At 45.6% G+C, this 24,807-nt stretch overlaps 1 protein-coding gene across 1 annotated transcript; it reads right to left on the bottom strand.

The window, feature by feature from the left end:
- Positions 1-511: 511 nt before the first annotated feature.
- LOC141106382 (mannose-binding protein C-like) lies at positions 512-23,602 on the bottom strand. The gene is made up of 5 exons (XM_073597120.1): positions 23,404-23,602; positions 15,752-15,823; positions 12,254-12,298; positions 3,969-4,052; positions 512-2,047 (listed from the first exon to the last, which is right to left on the bottom strand). The coding sequence occupies exons 1-5, from the start codon at positions 23,585-23,587 to the stop codon at positions 1,668-1,670; spliced, it is 765 nt and encodes a 254-aa protein (XP_073453221.1). The 5' UTR covers positions 23,588-23,602; the 3' UTR covers positions 512-1,667.
- Between the last annotated feature and the right edge of the window lie 1,205 nt (positions 23,603-24,807).

Raw genomic sequence — 24,807 nt, 5'->3', positions numbered from 1 at the left:
GGTTTTGAATCATGTGTCCGGGTTTCAGTCTGCCTGAAACCCAGACACATGATTCAAACTGGGCTGTGGCTCCCCTATGAACTGAGTAGCCACACAGAGCTGCAGACAGCTGTCTGTGGGCAAATTTGGCATCACTTGGGGGGGCACAGGGTGAGGATGTCAGCAAGAACAACTTGGCCACACCCATTGTTCACCACAGCGTGCATAGCGTGCCGCATTTCTACTCTCTTTGGGGCACACAAAGTTGTAATCCTATAGTGTATACTACGGGGAAAAAGAAGTGCCCTTTGTCGCTATGGTGTTCGAATTTGGCTTGAAGAAAAGGTGGCAACCCTAAAAAGCCCCCCCAACTGAATGGTCTGCCCCTGGTCTGAGCTGAAAAATGTGCCCGGGTCTCCGGCAGTACAAAACTAAGCCCATTTCATACCTTTCTTAGGCCTTACAGCAAATCACCCTGATAGCAGCCCCGCCCAGCACAAGCTTAGGAGAAAGAAGAGTCCACACAATGACAGACATTTTACTCTTTATTGAAACAGTTGATTTACACTAGATTATGTCAGTCATCCCAATGGTGACAGTACATTCGTTAAGTTGCAAGCCGATAAAGAACAGTATAGATGGAAGTCAAGGAGCAGCCCAAACCTTTAGGAGTTTTTTTCCCAGAGTCCTACATCCTAAGCCAAAGGGATATGAGTATCTCCATGAGTCTTGCACCTCCTTTCCTTGTTTCCCCCCTATTTTGAAGCCTAACATATATAACTAAATATTAACAAATTGAAGAAACATTTTCTTTTCAAGACTAAGATCAGGTGTGGTCCTATTTAGTAAGTTCAGTAATTGGTTTGTCTTGTATTGCCTTATCAAAAGATTATTTCTGATTGGTCGTTTTTGCTTACTGCCACCGTGCATTATTTCTCTTTACAAAACATTTCTGAAAGCGGTACATATTTAGAAGAAACACCAAAACTGGAGATACCGTGATAAATCGTAAATAAGATGTAATTTTTCATATAGTCACATGTATTTAATGCTTTTCAGGAGAGTAACTGAACACAATCACCAAAATGTATTAAAGTGATTGTAAACCTCAGACATGAAATATGAACTATATGAAATATAGTCTGTATGTATCTCAGTCCAGAGCACTGAGTGTCATTTCTGTCTGCTGCTTTATTCCTCTGCTATGTGTATGAGTCACTTCTGACAAGTTTTTCTGACATCAAGTGCCTGTGATTGACAGCCTCAGCTCTGTTACGGTGTGCTGTGTGAAGGGGGGGGGTCTCTTCCCTCCAATCACCTCTCAGCGATCCCCTCACTGAGCTCTGCAATGTGTGTCTGATGCTATCTCCCCCCTCCCTCTGCTTTCTGAAAGCTCAGACAAGCTGCATAAATTCTGCACTTTGAAGGTCTGTAGAGAATATAGGACTGTAGATAAACAGGTTCAACTTAAGTAGGAAAATTAGTTTCATCTCTGTATATCATCTGAGGCCAGTCACTTCACTGGGTTAATGTAAGGATTTACAACCACTTTAATGCTTGGTATATGGAGTCGCACAAGAGAAAAAAGGAATGTAGCTTCTAAAAGTTTGGTTTTTGAAAAATTATAAAAGGAGAATTTGAAGGATAAAAGGTGTATGAATTCAAAGAATTGGCTTATTTGCACTGATTTAAAACTCACAAACGAAAAAACGTTTGCTTGCGCAATTCTCATCATTCCACCCTCCATCATCCCACATTTCCACGCAGTCCTCATTGTTATTAAGGTTGTTGGGTTCACCTGCGCGCCAGTTGAAGTATGTAATGACTTGTCCAGACAGATCTCTAAAGTTACCCTCAATCTGTATGTCGTTTATACCCATGAATGTGTGCGTTTGGACCTTTTTGCGGAGGGAGAGAATGGCTTGGTTTTCTTCTTGGGTCCGGGGTACGGCCAACTGACCTCCGCCACTGGCACAAATTGTTTTGGCCTCGTCGTAAGTGACTTCTAAACGATTCATAATATAGATTTTGTTGCTGCTTCTAGCAATCTCTTTTCCAAATGAAAAAACTGTAATAGTGGGAAGAAAGGAAAAAGAAAACATTTTTATCATGAGACTTCATGGAACACATAGAAAGTAACATCTGCCATTTTTTATTAGGTTAAAGGGATCCTGTAGGTAAGGGGAGTCCAAACTTTTTTCAAAGAGGGCCAGATTTGATTACCGTATTTATCGGCGTATAACACGCACTTTTTTCCCCTTAAAATCAGGGGAAAATCGCAGGTGCGTGTTATACGCCAATCCCCTGCGATCCCGAGCTGTCACATCTTCAAAATCGCCGACCGCAATTTGAAAATGGCGCCGCCGGCGATTTTGAATCCCAGGATGGCAGGGATAGAGGATCGAAGGCTGCACTGACAAGGCTGCACTGACAAGGCTGCACTGATGGGCATTTAAATGTAATTTTTTTTCACTTCAACTTCCCTCCTAAAAGTTTTTTTTTCCTTAAAATTCCCTCCTAAATTGGGGTGCGTGTTATATGCCAATGCGTGTTATACGCAGATAAATACGGTAATTTAACATGCTTGAGGGTCGACCATTTTGCCTGACATTCTTTGAACCATTAAAAGCAAATTGACTAATACATTGTGCAACAAGAATTCTCTTGTCTTTGTGGCTGTGTGTGGTGAAGAGTCTAAGGATGAGCTTGGGCGTGTTATTTGGATATTTATCGGCATATAACACGCACCTTCGCTTTTTAAGAGGTAAGTTTTTTCTTGACACTCCCATTTTAGATAAAGAACTGTGAAGCAAAATAAGGGTCAGTGCCCATCTGCAGCCTCACCATTGCCATGAATGCAGCCTCACCATTGCCATGAATGCAGCCTCACCATTGCCATGAATGCAGCCTCACCATTGCCATGAATGCAGCCTCACCATTGCCATGAATGCAGCCTTATCCATGCCCATTTGCAGCCTTGGAGGGGACAGGGAAGAGGCGGGACAAGTGTCAACAGTTTACATACAGGAGAATCTTGTTTACGTGGCGGCCTCTTTAATACAAAGTCCTGTCTCCTATGATAGACAGAACAGTAGTCCAATGATGGCCCAGGAGACAGGACTTCTTATTACTGAGGCTGCCGAGTAAACAGGAGATTCTCACTGTATGTAATCTGACGGCACTCGTCCCGCCCTCTCCGAGGAACGATAAATACGGTATATACGGTATCCCGAGCGTGGGATTCGTTAGGGTCCACAAAAGATATATATATCCAAATCACTAGTGGGGCCGCATTAAACTGGAACACGGGCCACAATTGGCCTGCAGGCCGGACTTTGGACATGCCAGCTGTTGGTGGACAACTGTGGCAGCCATTGATGATCTCCATCTAATAATTGTCATTTAGAGGGCTCAGCTGCTTAAAATCCAGATGTCTAAACTGTAGCCTCAGCAGTAGCTCTTGTTCATCTAAACATGTACTTCAGGACACCTAAAAATCATCCCTTGTAGTAGGGCTGCATCTGCAAGGCAGGGTTAAATGCTTGCTTATGACTAGAGAACTTGGTAAAGCACTTTTACTAACCTGATCCTCCAGTCCTGCAGGCTCCTCTGCACTGCTAGAGCAGACCCTGCAGCCTGAACTCTCCTATGCTTCTGTTGTCTAAGGTCTTCTGACTTCAACAAGACCAATGCACTGCTTTTTTGCTTACTACTGCAAGGGAATGCTTTTAGGTTTCCTGGAGTTGGGCTTTAAGCTTGCCACCCAAATTTTGAGCATTTGCATTATTGACTCAGTAGACTGCTGATGTCGACTATGAGCTGTGGACTTCAGTAGCATAGGTTGGACCTCCAATTCTTTCAGCTCTCCTCCCCCTACTGAAGTGTCCAAAGCAACTGTTTCTTCTGCGTACCTAACTACCCATTCTTCCCAAATACAAGACATACATTACCCAACTGAAAGTAGCCCCCGTATAAAGCATCCAGCTAACCTTTTTCCTGCTTCTCAAGGTTTGATTGCAGATCTCTCAACCGTGAATCCAGCGCAGTCATTTGCAATTTAATATTTTCAATAGCTAAGAAAAGAGTTCACACAATCAATTTGAATGTATTATATGCTAAATCATTTTTATGTTCAGGACTAAACATTAGAATATTTTTCTACTTTTTTTGCTCAGGAGACATTGAGAAATAAGAGGAAACATTTCATTCCAGTTTTCCAGTGTTTGTAGCAGGCACCATAAAATAATAACATGCCTCTAACTGACCAATGGCAAAAACAAAGGAGAGTTTCCACCATATTACCCAATGCATAAACCCCCTTTAAATAACTTCAGACTACCAACCATATGACTCTTTACTAAATCAAACTATTCCATTTAACTTTTGTGGTTCCCAAGATCTAAGCATTTACTGTATGGACTGCATGTGTTCCTAGGGCTTTAACATCAGCAGTGAAAGCATACAACCATCAAAATAGGAAGAAGGGTCCTTGTACCCAAAAGTGATGTCTGAGATGTTCTAAAGAGTTCCAGAAAGTTTCTGCGGATGAAAGTCTCCAATGAAGAGCCACTGAGAGAGAGCTGGGCTGCTGAGGCTAGTGACCCTGATGAGTACCAGTACTTAATACTGAATCAAGGCTACACTGCTACACCTGGCTAGAGACCAACACTGCTGGAGGGACCACAGAGGACCATGCCCTGGAGCGGAGGAACCCACAAAGCCATGGTTGCACACCACGATTGGTGAAAGACTGCTTCTCACATCCTTGCCCAGGTGGGACCTCGCTAAAGTTGCAGTATCCAGGTCTGTGTCACTATAGGACTGCAAGACCCAGCGAGTTGCAAGAGAGAACTTCTGAACCCAGAACATCTGCTGCTTTGCCGAAGATCACTACAACAGTGTTCAGAACTGTTGATGTCGCCCTCAGTGACCGCAAGAGTTGGCCTGCTCATGTAGCCAGAGTTTCAGACTCCTACAAGAGGAAGAAGATCGTGTGACAGACCTCAGAGAGGTGAGAGGCCTTGGCCACCATCTTTATTATACTCCTGCCTAATGACACAGCCTCCAGGGATTTATTCTGAGGATATGTCCCCCTTTCCTATTGGAATTCCGAATTTCTGTTGACAGCATTTCAACATAGTGTTGGACCCCAACACTGGCCACCATCGGTCATTAGGAGGAACTGTGATTTATAGTCCTTGAGTGTAGACTTCCTGTATTTAGGGTACCCCATAGATCAGGTCTTAAGAGGTATAGACTTTGCCCCTTCAAATCACGTTTTGGGTACCCTGTTTAAGAGGCTTTCATATTTTTTTTTTTTTACAAACTGTTTTGGTTCAACCCTGATTTGCTTCTGTTTACAATTGTTTGTTATTATTATTGCTGTTATTTGCCCTGTTGAACATACTGCCCCAAAAAAATCCTTTCCTTTACCCTTAAAGTCAGAGATTGCGGTACTGCACGAAGGGTCATTACCACCAGGAGCCAGGGAACCCAAACATCAATGGCTCTTTTGGGAGAAAGCGTTACAAGTTCAGACTCTAGGCCCTTCCATCCATCTAGCAATGGTGAAGCAAGAAGCATGAAGACCCCTGCGGTAATCTTCAGGAAACACAAAGAGGGAATCTGATTGCCAGAGACGGAAGCTTACCTTCTTTTAAACAAAGTGCACTGAGCATACAGAACTGCTCCCCAGTCCAATAAAGTTTGGGACACCCATGCCCCACATTTAGAGAGAAACTTTCTTTAAATGTTTTGGAGCAGGACATAAGGAAGGAAGTACAATGCTCTGGGTATGGTGAATAGCAGGACCCACCTTTGGGAGGAAGGAGGCCTTAGGCCACAAGACAACTTTGTCTTTTAACATGACTTTTGGTGCCTCCTTAATGGTTGATGTAGGCCATGCCTATGGTATTGTCTGACTTGATTCTCATGTGGTGTCTTGGCAATAGAGGAGACACCCGAGTTGCTCTTAGATCTGGAAAGTTAATAGGAAGGAGAACTTCCTTCTCTGAGAAAGTGCACTGAGCATCCAGAACTGCTCCTCAGTACAAAAAAGTTTGGGACATCTACAACGGTCCCAAAGCATAATGTTTCCACCTCCGTGCTTGACTGTAGGGATGGTGTTCTTAGGGTTATAGTCAGCATTTTTCTTCCTACTAACACGGCAAGTCGAGTTTATGCCAAAGAGCTGAATTTTGGTGGAAACATTATGCTTTGGGGCTAAAGGTACAGGCCGACTTTGCCACATTGAGGGGCCAATGGACGGGGCCATGTATTGTAAAATCTTGGATAGGAACCTTCTTCCTTTAGACAGAACACTGAAGATGGGTCGTGGATGGGTCTTCCAGCATGACAATGACCCAAAACATACTGCCAAGGCAGAAAAGGAGTGGCTCAAGAAGAAGCACATTAAGGTCATGGAGTGTCTCCAGACCTCAATCCTATAGAAAATGTATAGAGGGAGCTGAAACTTCGAGTTATCAAGCGACAGCCAAAAAACCTTAAGGATTTAGAGATATGTAAAGAAGTGTGGACCAAAATCCCTCCTGAGCTGTGTGCAAACCTGGTAACCAACTACAAGAAATGTCTTACCTCTATGCTTGCCAACAAGAGTTTCTCCACCAAGTACTAAGTCATGTATTGCTTGGGGATCAAATACTCTTTTTACTTACTGAACAGCAACTGAATTGATAACATTTGTATCATGCGTTTTTTGTGGATCTTTGGTTGATATTCTGTCTCTATCATTTAACATACACCTATGATAAAAGTTTTAGATCCTTCATTACTTTGTAAGTGGGCAAACTTACAAAATCTGCAGGGGATTAAATAATTATTTTCCCCACTGTATGCACACTGTGAACAGAGCATCTGTTAGGATGGAGCTAGAATCTTTTTCCATGCCCTTAATCCAGACAGCGATAATCTTGGAAGACTGCCACAGAAGCAATGTCATGTTGCATGACAGGGCCCTCCAAGGAAAAGAGAACTTTGCACACAGGCTTATTCACCATGAAGACCACGAGGGTCTTGTTAAGACAAGAAAGAGCAGGATGTAATACAGGAACTGGCCACATCAGTAGGAAACATTCCTAGATAGGATAGCATTGAGCAATGCAGGTGAGATTTGGCTGATCCAAACTCCCACCCAGAAAGAGGAAGAGATGGGGTTTGCAGCTTCAGTAACTCCATTGAAAACAAGGTGGCTCAAGAACAGTGTGCACTTAGGCCATGCAGTAAATACCTGGTTTGGGCAGGCACACTAGGCGCCACAATGATGTGCCAACAGAGGCGCACCATTGAAGACTACGTTTACTCAAATCAATAAAAAAATCAGCACAAGGGATATCACTTACCTTTAGTGTGATGTGTCCCTTTTGCTGCTGTGTCTTGGTTTATTAGAAATCTTCCTCCTCTGATGTCCCCCCAACCCCACCGCCATAATCTTCCAATACGGTGGTGGTTAAAAGAACTAAGGGAGCTCTTACAGGCACTCCTCTAGAGTGCTCACCAATGCCAGCCCTTTCTGCTCCACTCCTTCATTGTTAAGGCCCATACACACGATCGGACTTTTCAACAACGGTCTGACGGACGTGTTTTATCGGACAATTTGACTGTGTGTATGCTCCATCGGACAATTGTTGTCGGAATTTCCATGGACAAATGTTCGCTGTGCATGCTCTCAAACTGTCCGCCAACAAATGTCCGATGGAGGATCTTCCGATCGTGTGTACACAAGTCCATTGGACTAAAATCTTAAGTACAAACACACATGCTCAGAACCAATGCTAAACACCAGACAACAATAGCAATAGTTGCCCAAAGGGTGGCGGTAAAGAGCTGAAAAACCACGTGATTTGGTGAATGTTGGCTGAAAATGTTCTGCCATGTGTATGCAGAACAAGTTCATGGCCAATGCCCTTCGGACCAAAATCCACGGAAAATTCTGATGGAAGTCCGATCGTGTGTATGAGGCTTTAGAAGCCATAGCTATAGCTTCTATGAATAAAATGTGATCTATGAATGGAGGATGGATGGATGATTGAAAGGTCTGCCCCCTCTATTCAAAGACCCTGTTTCATTCATAGAAGCTAGTACAGCTTTATAAATTGGGGTGGGTTGAAACAGTGGGTAAAGTTGGGCAGTCTCGATGAATACTTGTCAAAAGTGTCTCAGTTCTATTAACCCCCACTAGACATAGGCCAAACATCCCCCTCTTCGTTTAGCAGCAGAACTCCAGAACAAGGGAAATGTTCTAACCTGAACAGCAAACCCTATTGAAGTCTATGTGAGCTGAACAGGAAAAACCAAAAGTGCCCATTTTGAAGGCTTATAGGCAGGTATTTGGCAATAGAGGTATGGGGGTCTGGGTACTGCTCTTGGGGACATGTATCAATGCTAAAAATGTTTTTAAAAACAATATTTTTTTCAGGTATACTGTAGTGCTTTTAATTATGCTTAAAGTGCAACAATAAAAATGAAAAAATACCTTTAAATAAAGTGCCTGGGGGGTCCACTTAGTTTGCCTGTTAAGTGGCGCATCTGTAGCATATAGAGTCAAATCCCATTTAAAATGACTTGCAGTTACAATTGCCGTAACAATTGCCGTAACTTGGATATTAGAAAAAAAGAAACGGCGTGGGCCCCCCCCCCCCAAAAAAAAAATCTATACCAGACCCTTATCTGGGCACAGATGGCCTGGCAGGTCAGTAAAGGGGTGGAATGAGCGAGTGCCCCCCCCGAACCATACCAGGCCACATGCCCTCAACATGGGGGGTGGGTGCTTTGCCCATGTTGATGGGGACAAGGGCCTCATCCCCACAACCGTGGCTGGTGGTTGTGGGGGTTTGCGGATGGGGGGCTTATCAGAAACTGGAAGCTCCTTTAACAAGGAGGTCCCCAGATCCCGCAACTCCATGTGAATAGGGGTACATAATCATTCACCCATTCAACAAAAAAGTGTACAAAAAGTAATAAAAACACAGTTTTGGACAAATCCCCCGTTGTAAACCATCATCAATCATGCCACTCGCCGCACCGGAAAAAGAAAAAAAAAAAAAAAGGCACCCGCCCACTATGAAGGCTGGCTGCCTTACTGCAGGATCCGCCGTTTGACAGTTCTTACATAGGTAAGGGGCGGTCCACCTGGTTATGTCACCTGGTGGCACCGCCCCCTTGTGACGTCACAGACTGGTGCATGCTGGGTCAGCAACGTCACAAGAGGCGGTGCCACCAGATTACGTTGCCAAGTGGCCCCACCCTTACTTCTATAAGAACTGTCAAAGTGCAGAGGAGTCATTCGGCAGGCAGCCACCCCAGAAAGCAGAGCGTCGGGCGCCTTGATTGAGGATGGATTCACATTGAGGGACACTTTTTATTTTTTAATAAAGGATTTGTCAAAAACTTGTCTCCTGTTTTTATTTATTTTGTACATATTTTTGGTGAATGGATAGGGGTACTATGTACCTGATACTCATTGACATGGGGGGGTCAGGATCTGGGGGCCCCCTTGTTAAAGGGGGCCTCCAGATTCCAATAAGACCGCAGACCCCCACAACCACTTATCATGGTTGTGGGGATGAGCACGTGGCCTGGCATGGTTCAGGAGGGGAGGGGGCGCTCACTCATCCCCAGCTTTCCTGACCTGCCAGGCTGCAAGCCCCGGATAAGGGTATGGATTTTGGGGGGCATGGGGTTCCCCTTAAAATCCATACCAGACCCCAAGAGACTGGGCGAGGACCCCGTTGTTTTCTTTATTTTTTCAATAGCTGGGTGTCGGCAATTGTAACTGCAAGTCATTTTAAATGGGATTTGATTTTTTTTTTCTTTAGAAATGCCTGTTTTGCTTTAGCATGTTCTATATATGCTACAGATGCATTTTTTTTACATTTTGGCTGTTTTTTTATTTAGCTGTCGGCAGGGAAACCCATTAACAACCGATGAGTCATCAGCTGTCAAGGACGCCATGGCCAGCTTCCCAGTCCCGTTCCTTAACAATCAGCTTACACTGTGCCCTGACAGGCATACCCTCAGAGATAATCAGGGACAGGGTTCTGCTGCTGCCAGATTACAGCCCTGGACCTGTAAATCACACTTTAGCTAATTCCACTTATTGCATTACCTGCCGAAAGGGTAACCTACAGCAGGGTCCAGTGCAGGGCAGCAACATTACAGTCCAGCCCCACTTCTTCCATATGGGTACAGCCTCCAAAGCCCCTACATGTTTTAAAAGATGGAGCTTTAGGGTAGAGTGAAGTCTGGAAGGAGTGAAGTTTTGAACAACATGCATGAACTTGAGAGGGTGGGTTTATCCTCTGGGCTCCCCAGGTTGGAGTTAAAGGCCTGATCATGGGATAATACTGTATAGCTTACTACTTAAGTGTGATTACCACAATACCTGTCTTCCCCTGTATATTTGCTTTCTTTTATTCCTTATACGGAACCTATTGTCAATAATTTGGATTGAGGACTTGTTGAGTACAATCTGTCTTTTACTGTGTATATGGAATTGTACATTTATACCAACTGTTTGGATTGTTCATGTTACATTTCAGTAAAGGAAATTATTCTATAAGGATTCATGTTTCCGTGTGATTTGGCTTACCATTACCATTTGGCGGACCATTTCTTTTACGTATGTCAATGCATTTAAAAAAAGCAAACTAGATAAAAGTGATTCGGGCTAACAGTTTAAATTGAAGGCCTCATACACACGGGCATTATAAAAAATGAGCTGTAAAGATAGTAACGACGCCAGGAAAAAAGCAAGTGAAAAATGCGATTTTATCAGCGTTTTGCATTGGTGTCAATGTATGTTTAGCCACGCTAGATTTTAGCAGCTTTTCTCTGCCTCTATTCAAAATCAATGGTTCCCTATGGGAGCCCATTGATTTGGATAGAAGCCGCACCAGAAGTCGGATCATGATGATCCGACTTTCAGTGCGACTTGTGTGCTGAGGATCTTGAAGGAAAACCCCCCGCCAAAAAAAATATTGATGTGGGTTCCCCCCCCCCCCCCAAGATCCATACCAGACCCTTATGCGAGCATGCAACCTGGCAGGTCAGGAAAGGGGGGGGTGAGCGAGGCCCCGTCCCTTGTGACGTCACCATCCAGGGCATGATGGGGGCGGTGATGTCCCAGGGGGCAGGGCCTATGGATGACGTCAGCGGATGGCCCCGCCTCATGCCAATATGTCATGGCACACAGCGGACCCAGCATTACATCGGGAGATCACGTTGAGTCAACATCGAAAGAATAACAGAGGGAGAAGACCCGGGAAAAGAGCAAGAAGACAGCGGCGGGAGAGGAGAACTGGAGAGGGGAGAACAAAACCGGCAGAGGGAAGAGACATCACCGGAGGAGGTAGAAGAGCCGGAGAGGGGAGAAGAAATAGGGAGAGATGCTGGATTTGCTTTAATAAAATACTTAAAAAAAAAAACCTGTGTACTGTGTTTTTTCTTTTTACACTTTTTTTTGGGTGAATGGGTAGTGGTACAATGTATCCCATACTCATTCACATAGGGTGGGGGGCCGGGATCTGGGGGCCCCCTTGTTAAAGGGGGCTTCCAGACTCCGATAAGCCCCCCCCGCAGACCTCGACAACCACCGGCCAGGGTTGTCGGCAAAAGGCCCTTGTCCTCATCAACATGTTGAGGGCATGTGGCCTGGTATGGTCCAGGAGGGGGGGGGGGGGGGCGCTCGCTCTCCCCCCTTTCCTGATCTGCTGGGCTGCATGCTTGGATAAGGGTCTGGTATAGATTTTGGGGGGGACCCCACACCATTTTTTCACTTTGGCAGGGGGTTCTCTTTCAAGATCCTCAGCACACAAGTCGCACTGCAAGTCGGATCACCATGATCCGACTTCTGGTGTGACTTCTATTCAAATCAATGGGCTCCCATAGAAAACCATTGATTTTGAATAAAAGCAGAGAAACACCTGACGTGGCTTAACGCTCTGTATACAGAGTTAAACCGTGTTTAACAGCTTTTACCGGCATCTGTCGTTTTGACTGCTCTAGTGCTGGAGCCTCAGAACACGCTGGTTCTGGGGTTTTTTTGAGCTTAAAAACGCCTATGCCACTTACAGCCCAAAAACGCCTGTGTGTGAGGCCAATAACATGAAGAGGTATTTTTAAGCTATAAAAAAAGCTGCAAAACACGGCTGTAAAAACATCCATGTGTATGAAGGCCTAATACTGAATTAAAATAAAGCAACATGTAATTATGTGAGTAAGAAAGAAACTTTCCCTTTCAAGAAAAATGGTCTTTTACCTGGACCCATGCTGTCTCCTCTTTCCCCTTTTGGTCCTTGTGGTCCTGTCAGTTATGAAACATATTTAATGAGAGAGTTACTGAAAAAAACTGATAAAGTTATATCTTTATATACTGAGTGCAGAAGAAGGTCAAAATAAACTACATCCTACAAATATCCTTTAGTCGAAGATCTTTATTTTAACCAGAGGTGTCGATGACAGCGTAGCGGTGCACCCGTGGGGTCGCTGAGTACAGTAGTTTCACATGTCACCCTGGCCAGCCCGGCATTCACCTCCAGTCACACATTTCTAGACAGTGAACAGTCCATCAGCTCGTTTTTGTGGTTTTTATTTGCAGGATTAAAAATTGGAAGGGGAAAAGGGAACATGGGATGCCCAAGTAATTGATCTTCTCAGGTGAACAAGGTATTTGGAATCTGAATTGGCAGTCTCTAAAGCTCCAACTCCTCCAGCACATCACTTCTGAGTAAACTCCACTTTCTCTAAAGCGCAATGCTTGATTCCTGGTAACTGGCACATGGCTAGGCCCCACTCTGAATCAGACCTAGCAATTTAAGATCTGCCATTTGCTGGCAGCGGCACGCAGTCCCCTTTGATGTAGCAACCAATGACAATGAAAAAAAAAAAAAAAAAGAGTACTTGTTGTGCTAGCTGTAACTTGGTGAACTACTGGTCCCAGTCAGTCCTGTGCAAGTCCCGCCAACCCTCTTGGCTGCAGCAACCTGTCTCTAATGCCAGTAACATCACAGCCTCTCCCTCTGGCTCTACATCCAATCCTGGTATGTCTCTCCTAGATCTTCTCACTGTGTATGTCACTCACCGACCCCGGATGGATCCCTCCTGATGATTTGCCTGGCAATGTTCCCTGCTGTCCTTCTCCTGCTTCTGTTCAGGACACCCCTGATGTGGGTTGTATGAGAGGTCTCTTCACAGCTCCTGAGCTCCGGCTCCCTCAAAGGCCCTCACAGCCTAACACTCCATCACTCAGTTCTTCCACCCAACTCCTCCCACAGCAGGAGTTATATACCAATCCTAGTTGGGGATTGGTCAGGGCTCCCAGATACACTCCATGCCACTCCAATCCTCTTCTCTGCCTCTTTTCCAGAACCTTCTAGAAACAGAGGGAGGTACCAGAGAGATGAAGTACATGTCAGTCATCTGCTGCTGCTCTAAAACCACTCCCAGCCCCCAGATCAAAAACAAACAGGCTTGCATAAATTTACCTGCACTGGCTGTAACAAAACACAACTACCTCTAGCAACCTACCTACTTAACTTACTTGTTGCTTTACTTTCCACTGATGGGTGTGTGAAGGTATCTAGGCAATCCTATACCTACAGCCCAACAACTGTATATCTGCAGTGGGCACTTTGGGGTGGACTGGACTGAATCACAGGAATGAGGGGCCATGAGCTTTCCATGAGTGTAGGGCCTGTTCTCCACACAAGGTCACCCCAGAACACATGGCCCTCTATCCATCATCACCTCAGAACCCTTTAAACTAGTGGCCATGGACTTCTTAATGGTGTCAGCCTTCCCATCCATGTTCTGCTACGTCTTGTTGTTCATAGACCGCTTCTCGAAATCTGCAATAGTGGTGCTCACAAAGGACCAGACTGCTGTAACCACCTCTAAGCTGTTGTGGAATCATGTGGTTCAGCCCTATGAGTGCCTCAAGCGCATCCTGTCAGACCAGGGCCCCAATATCAAGTCCCAGGTATTTTCAGAGTTGTGTTGATTAAGCAGAATTCGTAAGTCCCACATGCCCCCCTACCATCCACATGGCAATGGGGTCTCGCAAACTGATGGGTATGCTGTGGACCCTGTAGCATGGGGATCGAGACCACTGGCACCAGCACATAGGGGAACATTGTCTGGGCCTATAAGAACACACCCCCTTTATCCTCATGTTTGGACGTAGTGAGAGGCTCTCCATGGACTTGCTGCTGAACACACCAAAGCAAGCTGCCCCCCGAAAGCCCAACGAATGGGTGCAAGAGCAGTGGGAAAGGCTGAGAAAGGCTCAACAGCAGATTCTTGAGCATTATCAGGAGGTGGCCGAGGAAGCCACCCTGGACCTGTTGCCACTAGCTGGGAGATGGAGTGCTAGTGAAAAACCCAATGTTATAAAGGGGGAGTAGACTGGAAATGTTGTGGGAGACCACCCTGTACTGGGTAGAGAAACAGCCATTCTCACTGCTCTAACTATACAATGTGGTGTCTGAGGACCCTGAAGTCAACAGGATACGTCTCCACCAGAATCTGTGTATGGGGCGGAGACAGCTCCATTAAGCCCCCTACAGACTCACAGGATTTTAATCCTGCAAACATTGCCCCTGTTAAAGAGGTTCCAGTTAATTGGTATCAGCCACCCATCAACGTGATCCCCACTGATTATCCCAGGTCTGAAGATGAAACCGCTGCCGCTTCTTTAGAAGATCACTCAGCGGAGGACTGGGAAAGTTCTAGGAGTCCTGAGGGATCTGTGGACTCCTGTGAGGACAGTAATGAGAGCCCAGGTGAGGGTAGTACCCATGATAACCCCCAAGCATCTGAAGCTCCTGGGCAAGCTTAAGTAAATGACAATCCTGATGATGAGCTGGAGGATTCCAGCGAGGGTTGCGGTCCTATTTGGTCTAACCGGGGGTCAACTGCTGGCCAAATATTCTGTTGCATAACGTACTGCTTGTTATTGTGTTCTTTTAACCATCTGTTTATGCTGTTGAATTTCACTGTTTTATTGTGTTTTGTGAGAGTCGATGCCAATAACTGCATCTGTCAAAGCTGGGAAACGTAGACAGGTGCAGATTGACCTTACACAGGTGGCACTGCTGCATCCACCATGCAGGGAGAGAGGAGGACAGGAGGAATAGTCATTCCTCATTTCTCTTAGGCTTCCATACGTGTCATTGGGAGGGCTGCTGTCAAATTGGAAACTGCCACCCGGGTAACCTCTGTGGCCATCTTTGAGAGCAAAACTTACAAAAAGCCCTACCTCACTGCCCTTGTGAGAGTGGCTAGGTTAGGGACAGTAACCTGCTTGATAGGGAGAGTGTTCTCAGCGTAGGGAAAGATTCCAGAGGATTGACAGCACAGGGATCGTCATTAGAACTCCTTGGGGAACTTCCCAGCAACCTGTGCTTACTGCATCTGGCTGCTCCCTGCACTAGGTGCTGCCAGCCTCTGTGCATCGCTCTCTCTATGCAAGTGAGTGTTGCCACTTGTTTCATACTGTTGGATAGACTCTGTTACTGTATCTGGAATGGTCTGACAATCTAACTTTGCATTTTCAACCACAGTGTGTGCCGTGCCTTCCCTCTGGGTGCCTACCACCTGGGCCTTTCCCCACCCCACAGCCTATGTGGTTTAGAAACAAATCATTAAAATATCCATGAGAAAACTAAGCCATGCTTTTAGATTTGTTTTCATTTAAAGTCATATAAATCATTCATGTAAGCAGAAAGGGTTCCCCTTAGTGGGACAAGTTCCCAGTTACCTTGCTCCCCATTGTCTCCTCTTTCCCCTTTTGGTCCAGGTGGTCCGGCAATTCCTTGTAATCCAGGAGGACCTAATCAGTCAAAAAAGAATAAAAGCTAAAGTTTAATCTGCTTAGTTTTTGACCCCTGTGGTTCCTCCTTTCCCCCCTCAAAAATGTACTAATAAAGTTTTTAAATGCAGTTGTAACAATATAGAATAAAATTATATTTTTCTTAATTTAGTGGTCAACAGTTAGACAAATGTTTGCAATTAAACTAAATTTAAAGTCCAGAGTTCAGAATTTACCTGAAGCCCCTGTGTCTCCTCCTACTCCCTTTAGTCCTGTTGGCCCCTGCTCTGGGGTTGTCAACTTTTCTTCAAGTCAAACCTGAACACTTTAGCGGCGCACAGCAATTTTTTTATAGTATAAACTATACATTTAATTTGTTATTAAATAACATAACACTGAGAACTCTGATGTACGGAGAAGACTCTGATGTAAGGGGAAACACTGTGGCCTCTGGTGTAAAGGGGAACTCTGATGTAAGGGGAAACACTGTGGCCTCTGGTGTAAAGGGGAATGATGTAAGGGGTGCTCTGAGAACCCTGAATTACCTTAGTGTACTTACTCAGAGGCAGGAGAGAGAAGAGGGAGACTTCAGTCACAGACAGGGATGGATGGTGAGCTCACTCACATCTTGGCAGTCAGCACCTCTCATCCAGATATATTTGAGGCTCCTGGACTTAACATTTCCAGCTCCCACTTTCCTTTTCTGAGGCATGGTGCCAGGGATTGGAGTGTGGGCAGACACAGAGGGGTAGGGGTGGGGGGAAGAGGTGTAGATTGAGCCCTCTCTCCTCTCCTGTGTGTGTTTGGGGGGAGGGTTTGTTAGTGTTGGCTTTGGGCACTGTGAAAGAGTAACACTCTCAGCTTAGACAACTGCAGCCAGCAACCCTGCTGGGAAGCCATAGTCCAGTCTAAATAATATGTCCGGATTTCAGGCAGTCTGAAACCTGGATGCATGATTCCAAACCCGAACTGTCCGGTGGAATCCTGGACAGGTGGCAACCCTACCCTGCTCTCCTCTTGATCCAGTTTCTCAGTTTTCCTTGGTGGTCCAGGCAAACCTGGTTATGAAATACAATTAAAGAGTTAAAAGTGGACCTCTCATCAGATATAATTTTACAAGTTAAGCAGGGTTGTAACTACAGATCATGGGGCTCGATAGAAATATTTTATTGAGGCCTTTCAGCGATTGAATGCACAATGTATTTCAGTGTACACAAACGCAATTTAATCTACATTTTTTACCTAAAATAAAAGATGATAGTGTCGAGTAGATAGATACCAAACACGTCAAGCCTAAAAACTGTGTGCGCCTGTGAAATGGCACCAAATTCCTGTATTCGAAATTATCAGTAAATAATGCTGTAATCAGTATGTAATACTGTAGCACACTGGAGCCGCAATAAAACTGGGATCCGTGACTTTGTTTTTTTTGTTATGTAATGAGGGATAATAATTCGGATAGGGATGGGAGATTATGGGATGCCCATTTGACTTCAACTACTTCAGGGACAACTTCTCCCATATAAAGTCTCTATATACACACACATCCTCTTCACTCCAGCACACACACACTTGCTTGCAGAACCTAGCTGGAACCTGAGAATACCTGACAGTCACTCAGTCATATGAAGCAATTACCCATTACAGGTTCCTTAGGTGTGTAGCAGAATTTCAGTGTCCAGCTTACATCGCTGCTGTGGCTACTGATCCCAGCACCACCTCTTTAGGTACTGCCAGCCCAGTTGGCTGCAGCTACCCCTTTCACTAGGCAGGCAGTGGTGACTGATGCTCAATATTTCCAACGCCACCCCAAACCCTCATCGCAGGAAATGGACGGGAATGCCTTGATCCCCCCACGGGAGATGGACGGTAATGCAGTGACGCCACCCCTCCTGCGGGAGACGGATGCGATTGTGGCAATCACACCCCCCGTGGGAGATGGACCGGAATGCGGCAACGATCAGAGGCCTCCTTATCTTAGGGAGGAGGCAGATCAGGCAAACATGGATCCGGGCTGCAGCTCCTCACTCCGGGCCATCGCTTCTCCTCCAGGCAGAACAGGAAGTGGGTCCTGACTAGGGATGAACTTCGAGTTCGAGTCGAACTCATGTTCGACTCGAACATTGGCTGTTCGCAAGTTCACCGAACAGCGAACAATTTGGGGTGTTCGCGGCAAATTCGAATGCCGCGGAACACCCTTTAAAAGTCTATGGGAGAAATCAAAAGTGCTAATTTTAAAGGCTAATATGCAAGTTATTGTCATAAAAAGTGTTTGGGGACCCAGGTCCTGCCCCAGGGGACATGGATCAATGCAAAAAATAGTTTTAAAAACGGCCGTTTTTTCAGGAGCAGTGATTTTAATAATGCTTAAAGTCAAACAATAAAAGTGTAATATCCCTTTAAATTTCGTACCTGGGGGGTGTCTATAGTATGCCTGTAAAGGGGCGCATGTTTCCTGTGTTTAGAACAGTCTGACAGCAAAATGACATTTTGAAGGAAAAAACTCATTTAAAACTACCCGCGGCTATTGCATTGCCGACAATACACTTAGAAGTTCATTGATAAAAACGGCATGGGAATTCCCCAAAGGGGAACCCCGAACCAAAATTAAAAAAAAAAAAAAAAAAAAAGACGTGGGAGTCCCCCCAAAAATCCATACCAGACCCTTATTCCGAGCACGCAACCTGACAGGCCACAGGAAAAGAGGGGGGGGACGAGAGTGCGGCCCCCCCCCCCCTCCTGAACCGTACCAGGCCACATGCCCTCAACATTGGGAGGGTGCTTTGGGGTAGCCCCCCAAAACACCTTGTCCCCATGTTGATGAGGACAAGGGCCTCATCCCCACAACCCTGGCCGGTGGTTGTGGGGGTCTGCGGGCGGGGGGCTTATCGGAATCTGGAAGCCCCCTTTAACAAGGGGACCCCCAGATCCCGGCCCCACCCCCTGTGTGAAATGGTAAGGGGGTACTTACCCCTACCATTTCACTAAAAAACTGTCAAAAATGTTAAAAATGACAAGAGACAGTTTGACAATTCCTTTATTTAAATACTTCTTCTTTCTTCTATCTTCCTTCATCTTCTGGTTCTTCTTCCGGAGTTCTCGTCCAGCATCTCCTCCGCGGCGTCTTCTATCTTCTTCTCCTCACCCCTCTCGCACCCATGGCATGGGGTGAGGCTCCCGCTCTTCTCTTCTTCCTTTCTTCTCTTCTTCATTTTCTTCTCCGGGTCGCTCCGCACCCATGCTGGCATGGAGGGAGGCTCCCGCTGTGTGACGGCGCTCCTCGTCTGACAGTTCTTAAATAACGGGGGGCGGGGCCACCTGGTGACCCCGCCCCCCCCTGACTTGACGGGACTTCCCTGTGACGTCACGGGGAATGCCACAGGGAAGTCCCGTCAAGTCACCGTGCGTCAGAGGGGGGCGGGGTCACCGGGTGGCCCCACCCCCCGTTATTTAAGAACTGTCAGACGAGGAGCGCCGTCACACAGCGGGAGCCTCCCTCCATGCCAGCATGGGTGCGGAGCGGCCCGGAGAAGAAAATGAAGGAGATGAAAGGAAGAAGAGAAGAAGAGAAGAAGATGAAGAAGAGAAGAGCGGGAGCCTCCCCCCCATGCCATGGGTGTGGAGCGGCCCGAGGAGAAGAAGATAGAAGACGCCGCGGAGGAGATGCTGGACGAGAACGCCGGAGGAAGAACCAGAAGAGCCAGAAGAACCAGAAGATGAAGGAAGATAGAAGAAAGAAGTATTTAAATAAAGGAATTGTCAAAAACTGTCTCTTGTCATTTTTAACATTGACAGTTTTTTAGTGAAATGGTAGGGGGTACTTTTGTACCCCCTTACCATTTCACACAGGGGGGGGCCGGGATCTGGGGGTCCCCTTGTTAAAGGGGGCTTCCAGATTCCGATAAGCCCCCCGCCCGCAGACCCCCACAACCACCGGCCAGGGTTGTGGGGATGAGGCTCTTGTCCTCATCAACATGGGGACAAGGTGTTTTGGGGGGCTACCCCAAAGCACCCTCCCAATGTTGAGGGCATGTGGCCTGGTACGGTTCAGGAGGGGGGGGGGGGCGCACTCTCGTCCCCCCCTCTTTTCCTGCGGCCTGCCAGGTTGCGTGCTCGGATAAGGGTCTGGTATGGATTTTTGGGGGACTCCCACGTCATTTTTTTTTTAAATTTTGGTTCGGGGTTCCCCTTTGGGGAATTCCCATGCCGTTTTTATCAATGAACTTCTATGTGTATTGTCGGCAATGCAATAGCCGCGGGTAGTTTTAAATGAGTTTTTTCCTTCAAAATGTCATTTTGCTGTCAGACTGTTCTAAACACAGGAAACATGCGCCCCTTTACAGGCATACTATAGACACCCCCCAGGTACGAAATTTAAAGGGATATTACACTTTTATTGTTTGACTTTAAGCATTATTAAAATCACTGCTCCTGAAAAAACGGCCGTTTTTAAAACTTTTTTTTGCATTGATCCATGTCCCCTGGGGCAGGACCCAGGTCCCCAAACACTTTATGACAATAACTTGCATATTAGCCTTTAAACTTAGCACTTTTGATTATTTATGTTCGTGTCCCATAGACTTTAACGGTGTTCGCCTGTTCGAACGAACTTTTTTCCTGTTCGCATGTTCTGGTGCGAACCGAACAGGGGGGTGTTCGGCTCATCCCTAGTCCTGACTGAGACCCAATTGGCCGGGAGTCCTAAGACTCCCCGAATGCCCCCTGCTGGCATGGCTTATGTCAATTTATGAGGAGAACCTGCCCCCTTCCAGCCCCAATTTGCTGGGGATTGGTCAAGGCTCTCATAAATATTAGGGCAGCCCCCTACTCACTCCCACCCTCCAGCTCTACAAAGTTTCTACAAACTTCCAGACCAGAGAGAGCTGCCTGATGAGTCATCCAGCCCTGACCAAAAGTAACCCTGACCTAGATTACGCAGCTCAGGCTTAGCCCTGAGCCAACTATGTTTTGTCTGTCCTAACAGACCTACACTAACTCTAGCACACTTACTAGAGCAGAGATGGTGAATCTTTTTGAGCCTGAGTGCCCAAACAGCATCACAAAACGAACGTATTTATTTCAAAGTGCCAACATGTAAATAAACTTAACAGTGGCTCTGTACCGAGGCTGGGACTGATCATCCCTCTGAATGAGGCCTAAGGGACCAAAAATGTACGATTCTGCCCAGAAAAAAAACATTTGTGCTTTTTCAGAGATGCATTGTGCTCAGAATACAAGGATCAGATATGTATTGTGCTCAGAATACAGGGATCAGAGATGTATTGTGCTCAGAATACAGGGATCAGAGATGTATTGTGATAAGAATACAGGGATCACAAATGTATTGTGCTCAGAATACAGGGATCAGAGATGAATTGTGCTCAGAATACAGGGATCACAGATGTATTTTGCTCAGAATACAGGGATCAGAGATGGATGCATTGTGCTCATAATACTAGGATGGGGGGGGGGGGGTGATGTGAGGGCCAGCAGAGGACACTGCTATGGGGGTGGCCCTTCCCAAAGCATTGTCCTCTGCCCCTTCACATAACCCCCACATACACAGCAGTGTCCTCTGCGCCTCCTTCCTTTCCCCCATACCACTGTCCTACCTCTGTATGTACAGCCAGAGTCCTCCACATTGCCATGTTTTAGCGCCCACCACTCGAGCCCCTGCACAGGAAGCCACTCTCCTATTGGCTCTCAAAGTCCAGGAAGGGAGGAGTCATTCTTCTCTTCCTCGGTATCGTGGCACTGCTTACAGAGGCAGACACTCCATGTCTTTCCCACTGGGCTGCCCCCAGTGCATGCAGGAAGGGTTTTACTCACATCTGCCACCCTGCTATCCGATCGATCGCACTGAAGATAGGAAGGGAGCCTCTTCCACGCCTTCACCGCCAGTACAAGTGACTAGCTGGCAGGGGGATTCTCTCCCCTATCCTGGCAGTGCACTGCGTACCCACAGAGGGCTCAGCGTGCCAGCTGTGGCACATGTGCCATAGGTTCACCATCACTGTACTAGAGGGTGCTGCAATATCTTAACAGCTCATCAGTTTATAAACCATAAATGACGGACCTTTTGCACTCTATTCTCCTCAAAAACATAAAAGTGGTTGGGCAACGCTATAGCTGCCCAGATTACTTTTAAACAAAAGCCCAAAGCCTACTGAACAAAACTGAAACAGTTCAACCACTTCAGACTTTGGATGTACTAGACATGTCTGAAGATCCAATAAGGTTAAATTATGTTTTTTTGAAGAACTACACACAGCAATAAGTTTTTAACTGAGGAGATACTCTAGATCACTCTGGATTTTGTACAGCCTGAGGAAGACTACATTAGTCATACAGGCAGTCCCCGAGTTACAAACAAATTCAACTTAAAAACAAACCTGCAGATCTATCTTGTTTGTAAGTCGGAACAGGTACATTTTTTAAGTGGAACTCCAGCCAAAAAATCTATTTTTAAGCTTTTTGGCTAGCATAGGGAAGAGTTATCACCCCTGTAACATTTGTTTTGCTGTCTGTGCCCCTGTTCAGACGATTTCACCTCATTTTCTGCCCCAATGACAATAAGATTTTTAAAATTTTGGGTTGTTAGGGAAACATGGACTGGTGATAAAGCATCAGAGGAGACACCTTTTTCCCATAATAACTCTTACAGGAGTTTATTTCCCTTCCTAGGGGTAGATTTCCTCTTACTTCCTGTTGTCACCCTCCGTTTGTAAGTAGGAGTCGATTGTAAGTCAGATGTTTGTAACTAGGGGACCACCTGTACAGGGTAACTTTCAGTGCTGGCTGGGAAGCTCTGAGGACAATAAGCTTACAATACCATAACGGCTAGGCAAATCTTCTTACTGCACAGCTTGCAAAGGGGATCGGTGACCAGTAACAAAAATTCAGAAGGCTCTTCCTGTACTTTTGACATCAACCCTTGATTAGAAATGTCAGGGGGGTGGTACAGGGCCACAGCAACTTCTGCACTCAATGATTCGGTACTGAATCTATGTTGTCTATGTTTAAATTACTCTAAAACCCCCTTAACAGTGCCACTTCCACCACCAGGCCTCAAAACAACTGCGAGGGCTGCTATGGCTAGTGTTAAGTGTGAGCCTGCTTAATAACGTGTTGGTGTAATACTTCCAGAAAAAGTGAAGGAAGTTCCCAGTTCTCCAGGTCAAAGCTCCCAACTGTCCCTTATTTGGAGGGACTGTCCCTGATTTGGAGCAATGTCCCTCTTTCCCTCTTTTCTCCTCATTTGTCCCTCATCTTGGTCTGATCTATATAGTTGTATAAAAAAAGTGTTTCCCAGTGCTAAACCTTTCATCCAATTTCTAAATTGCTGCATTTGTAATTTTTAAAAGCCAATATAAAGGAATAGTAGTGGTAAAAAAAAAAGTTCTTGTGGATTTAATGAATGTCTTTTCTTAAGTTAAATCTCCTTTAAGGGGGCGTGGCAGGGGCATATCCTATACCAACATAGTTTTGCTAGTAGGTGTCCCTCATTCCCATTTTTAAATGTTGGGAGGTATGCAGAATCCACCTGGTGAAGTATTAGACTACAGATCATTATTGGTATTAAAATGTTGTTACTTTTTTACCTTGTTTACCCGTTTCCCCCTTTGCTCCATTTGACCCATTCAGGCCTGGTAGACCGTCCTTGCCGGGAGCTCCACATTTGATGATTGTGTAGCCATTCTCATCAGGGTTTTGGCATATCTGTGTTGCTGGAGTCACTAATGCCACATGGAGCAAAAGTAGACCAAGAAGCTTCATAATTGACATATTCCAATTACAGCTTGTCTGTATGAGAGAAAGAAACACCTGTGGTTACTATTACACCAAATAAGTTCATGTTCTGCTCTAGGACATCTACTCTAGGTCCTTTAGGGCTATTCTAGGAGAACTAGAGCCATTCAAGGACATCTAGGGCATATAGGGCTATATAGGGCTACTCTAGGATATCTAAACCTACTCTAGGACATCCAGGAACAATCCAGGATGTCTAGGGCTACTCTAGAACATCTAGAGCCACTCAAGGAAATCTAGGGCCATTCCAGGATATCTAGGGCTACCCTAGGGCATCTAAAGCTACTCTAGGACATCTAGGGCCCCTCCAGGACATCTTGAACCACTCCAGGACAACTGGTTCTACTCTATGACATCTAGGGCCTCTCCAGAACATGTATGGCCACTCCAGGACATCTAGGGATACTCTAGGACAACTAAAGCTACTCTAGGACATCTAGGACCAATCCAGGTCATCTAGGAGTACTCCAGGACACCTAGGGCAGGCAATTGTTCTCCCGTTGCTTATAGTCACATTCTGTTTGTTCTCCTGCCATACTGTTCGCTCACCCAGACAAGGTGAAATATCTGGTACTTTTGTTGTTGTAGCGTATGGGACCCACTACCCCTCCTTTTTTTAAGGTGCAGCGCCAGATTTTTTATAGTTGCATTGGTCCAACTAGGATCAATGTAAGTATGCATGTTGTCCATTAGGTTCAAATACCCTTCTGTTGTTGGAAAATAATATAATCGGAGAGTGCCTTTTCAGAACATGAATAAGGGAAAAGTGGGGGAGCAGAGCATGCAGAGTGCAGTTGAGAGACTGTACTGAATATAAACATGGGGGTCTAGGTACAAAAACATTTACCATGTTGATTTCTTAAGCATTCACACAGGTGCAAAAAAATGATTGCCGCATTGCTTGTAATATCATTATCTCCTATGATTGTCACCTCCATCTAGTGGCCATAATGCAGCATTTTTCCTATGATACCTTAATCAAAAAGATATTGCATTATGGCCACTAGATGGAGCTGATGATCTTAGGTGATAATCATTTCACAAACAATGCAGCTCTCATTTGTTGTGTCCTAATGCTTAAGACACAGCAATATCTTATATCTAGACCCCTAGGAAACACTGTTCTATTTAATAATTTATTTTGTGAAGCAATCTATTTGATATAAACAGGAAAAGTCACTGCAAATTATTTATAT

This window comes from Aquarana catesbeiana, linkage group LG08 (assembly GCF_042186555.1).
Source record: "Aquarana catesbeiana isolate 2022-GZ linkage group LG08, ASM4218655v1, whole genome shotgun sequence".
Lineage (NCBI taxonomy): Eukaryota > Metazoa > Chordata > Amphibia > Anura > Ranidae > Aquarana > Aquarana catesbeiana.
This window is presented reverse-complemented; position numbering and strand designations above follow the sequence as displayed.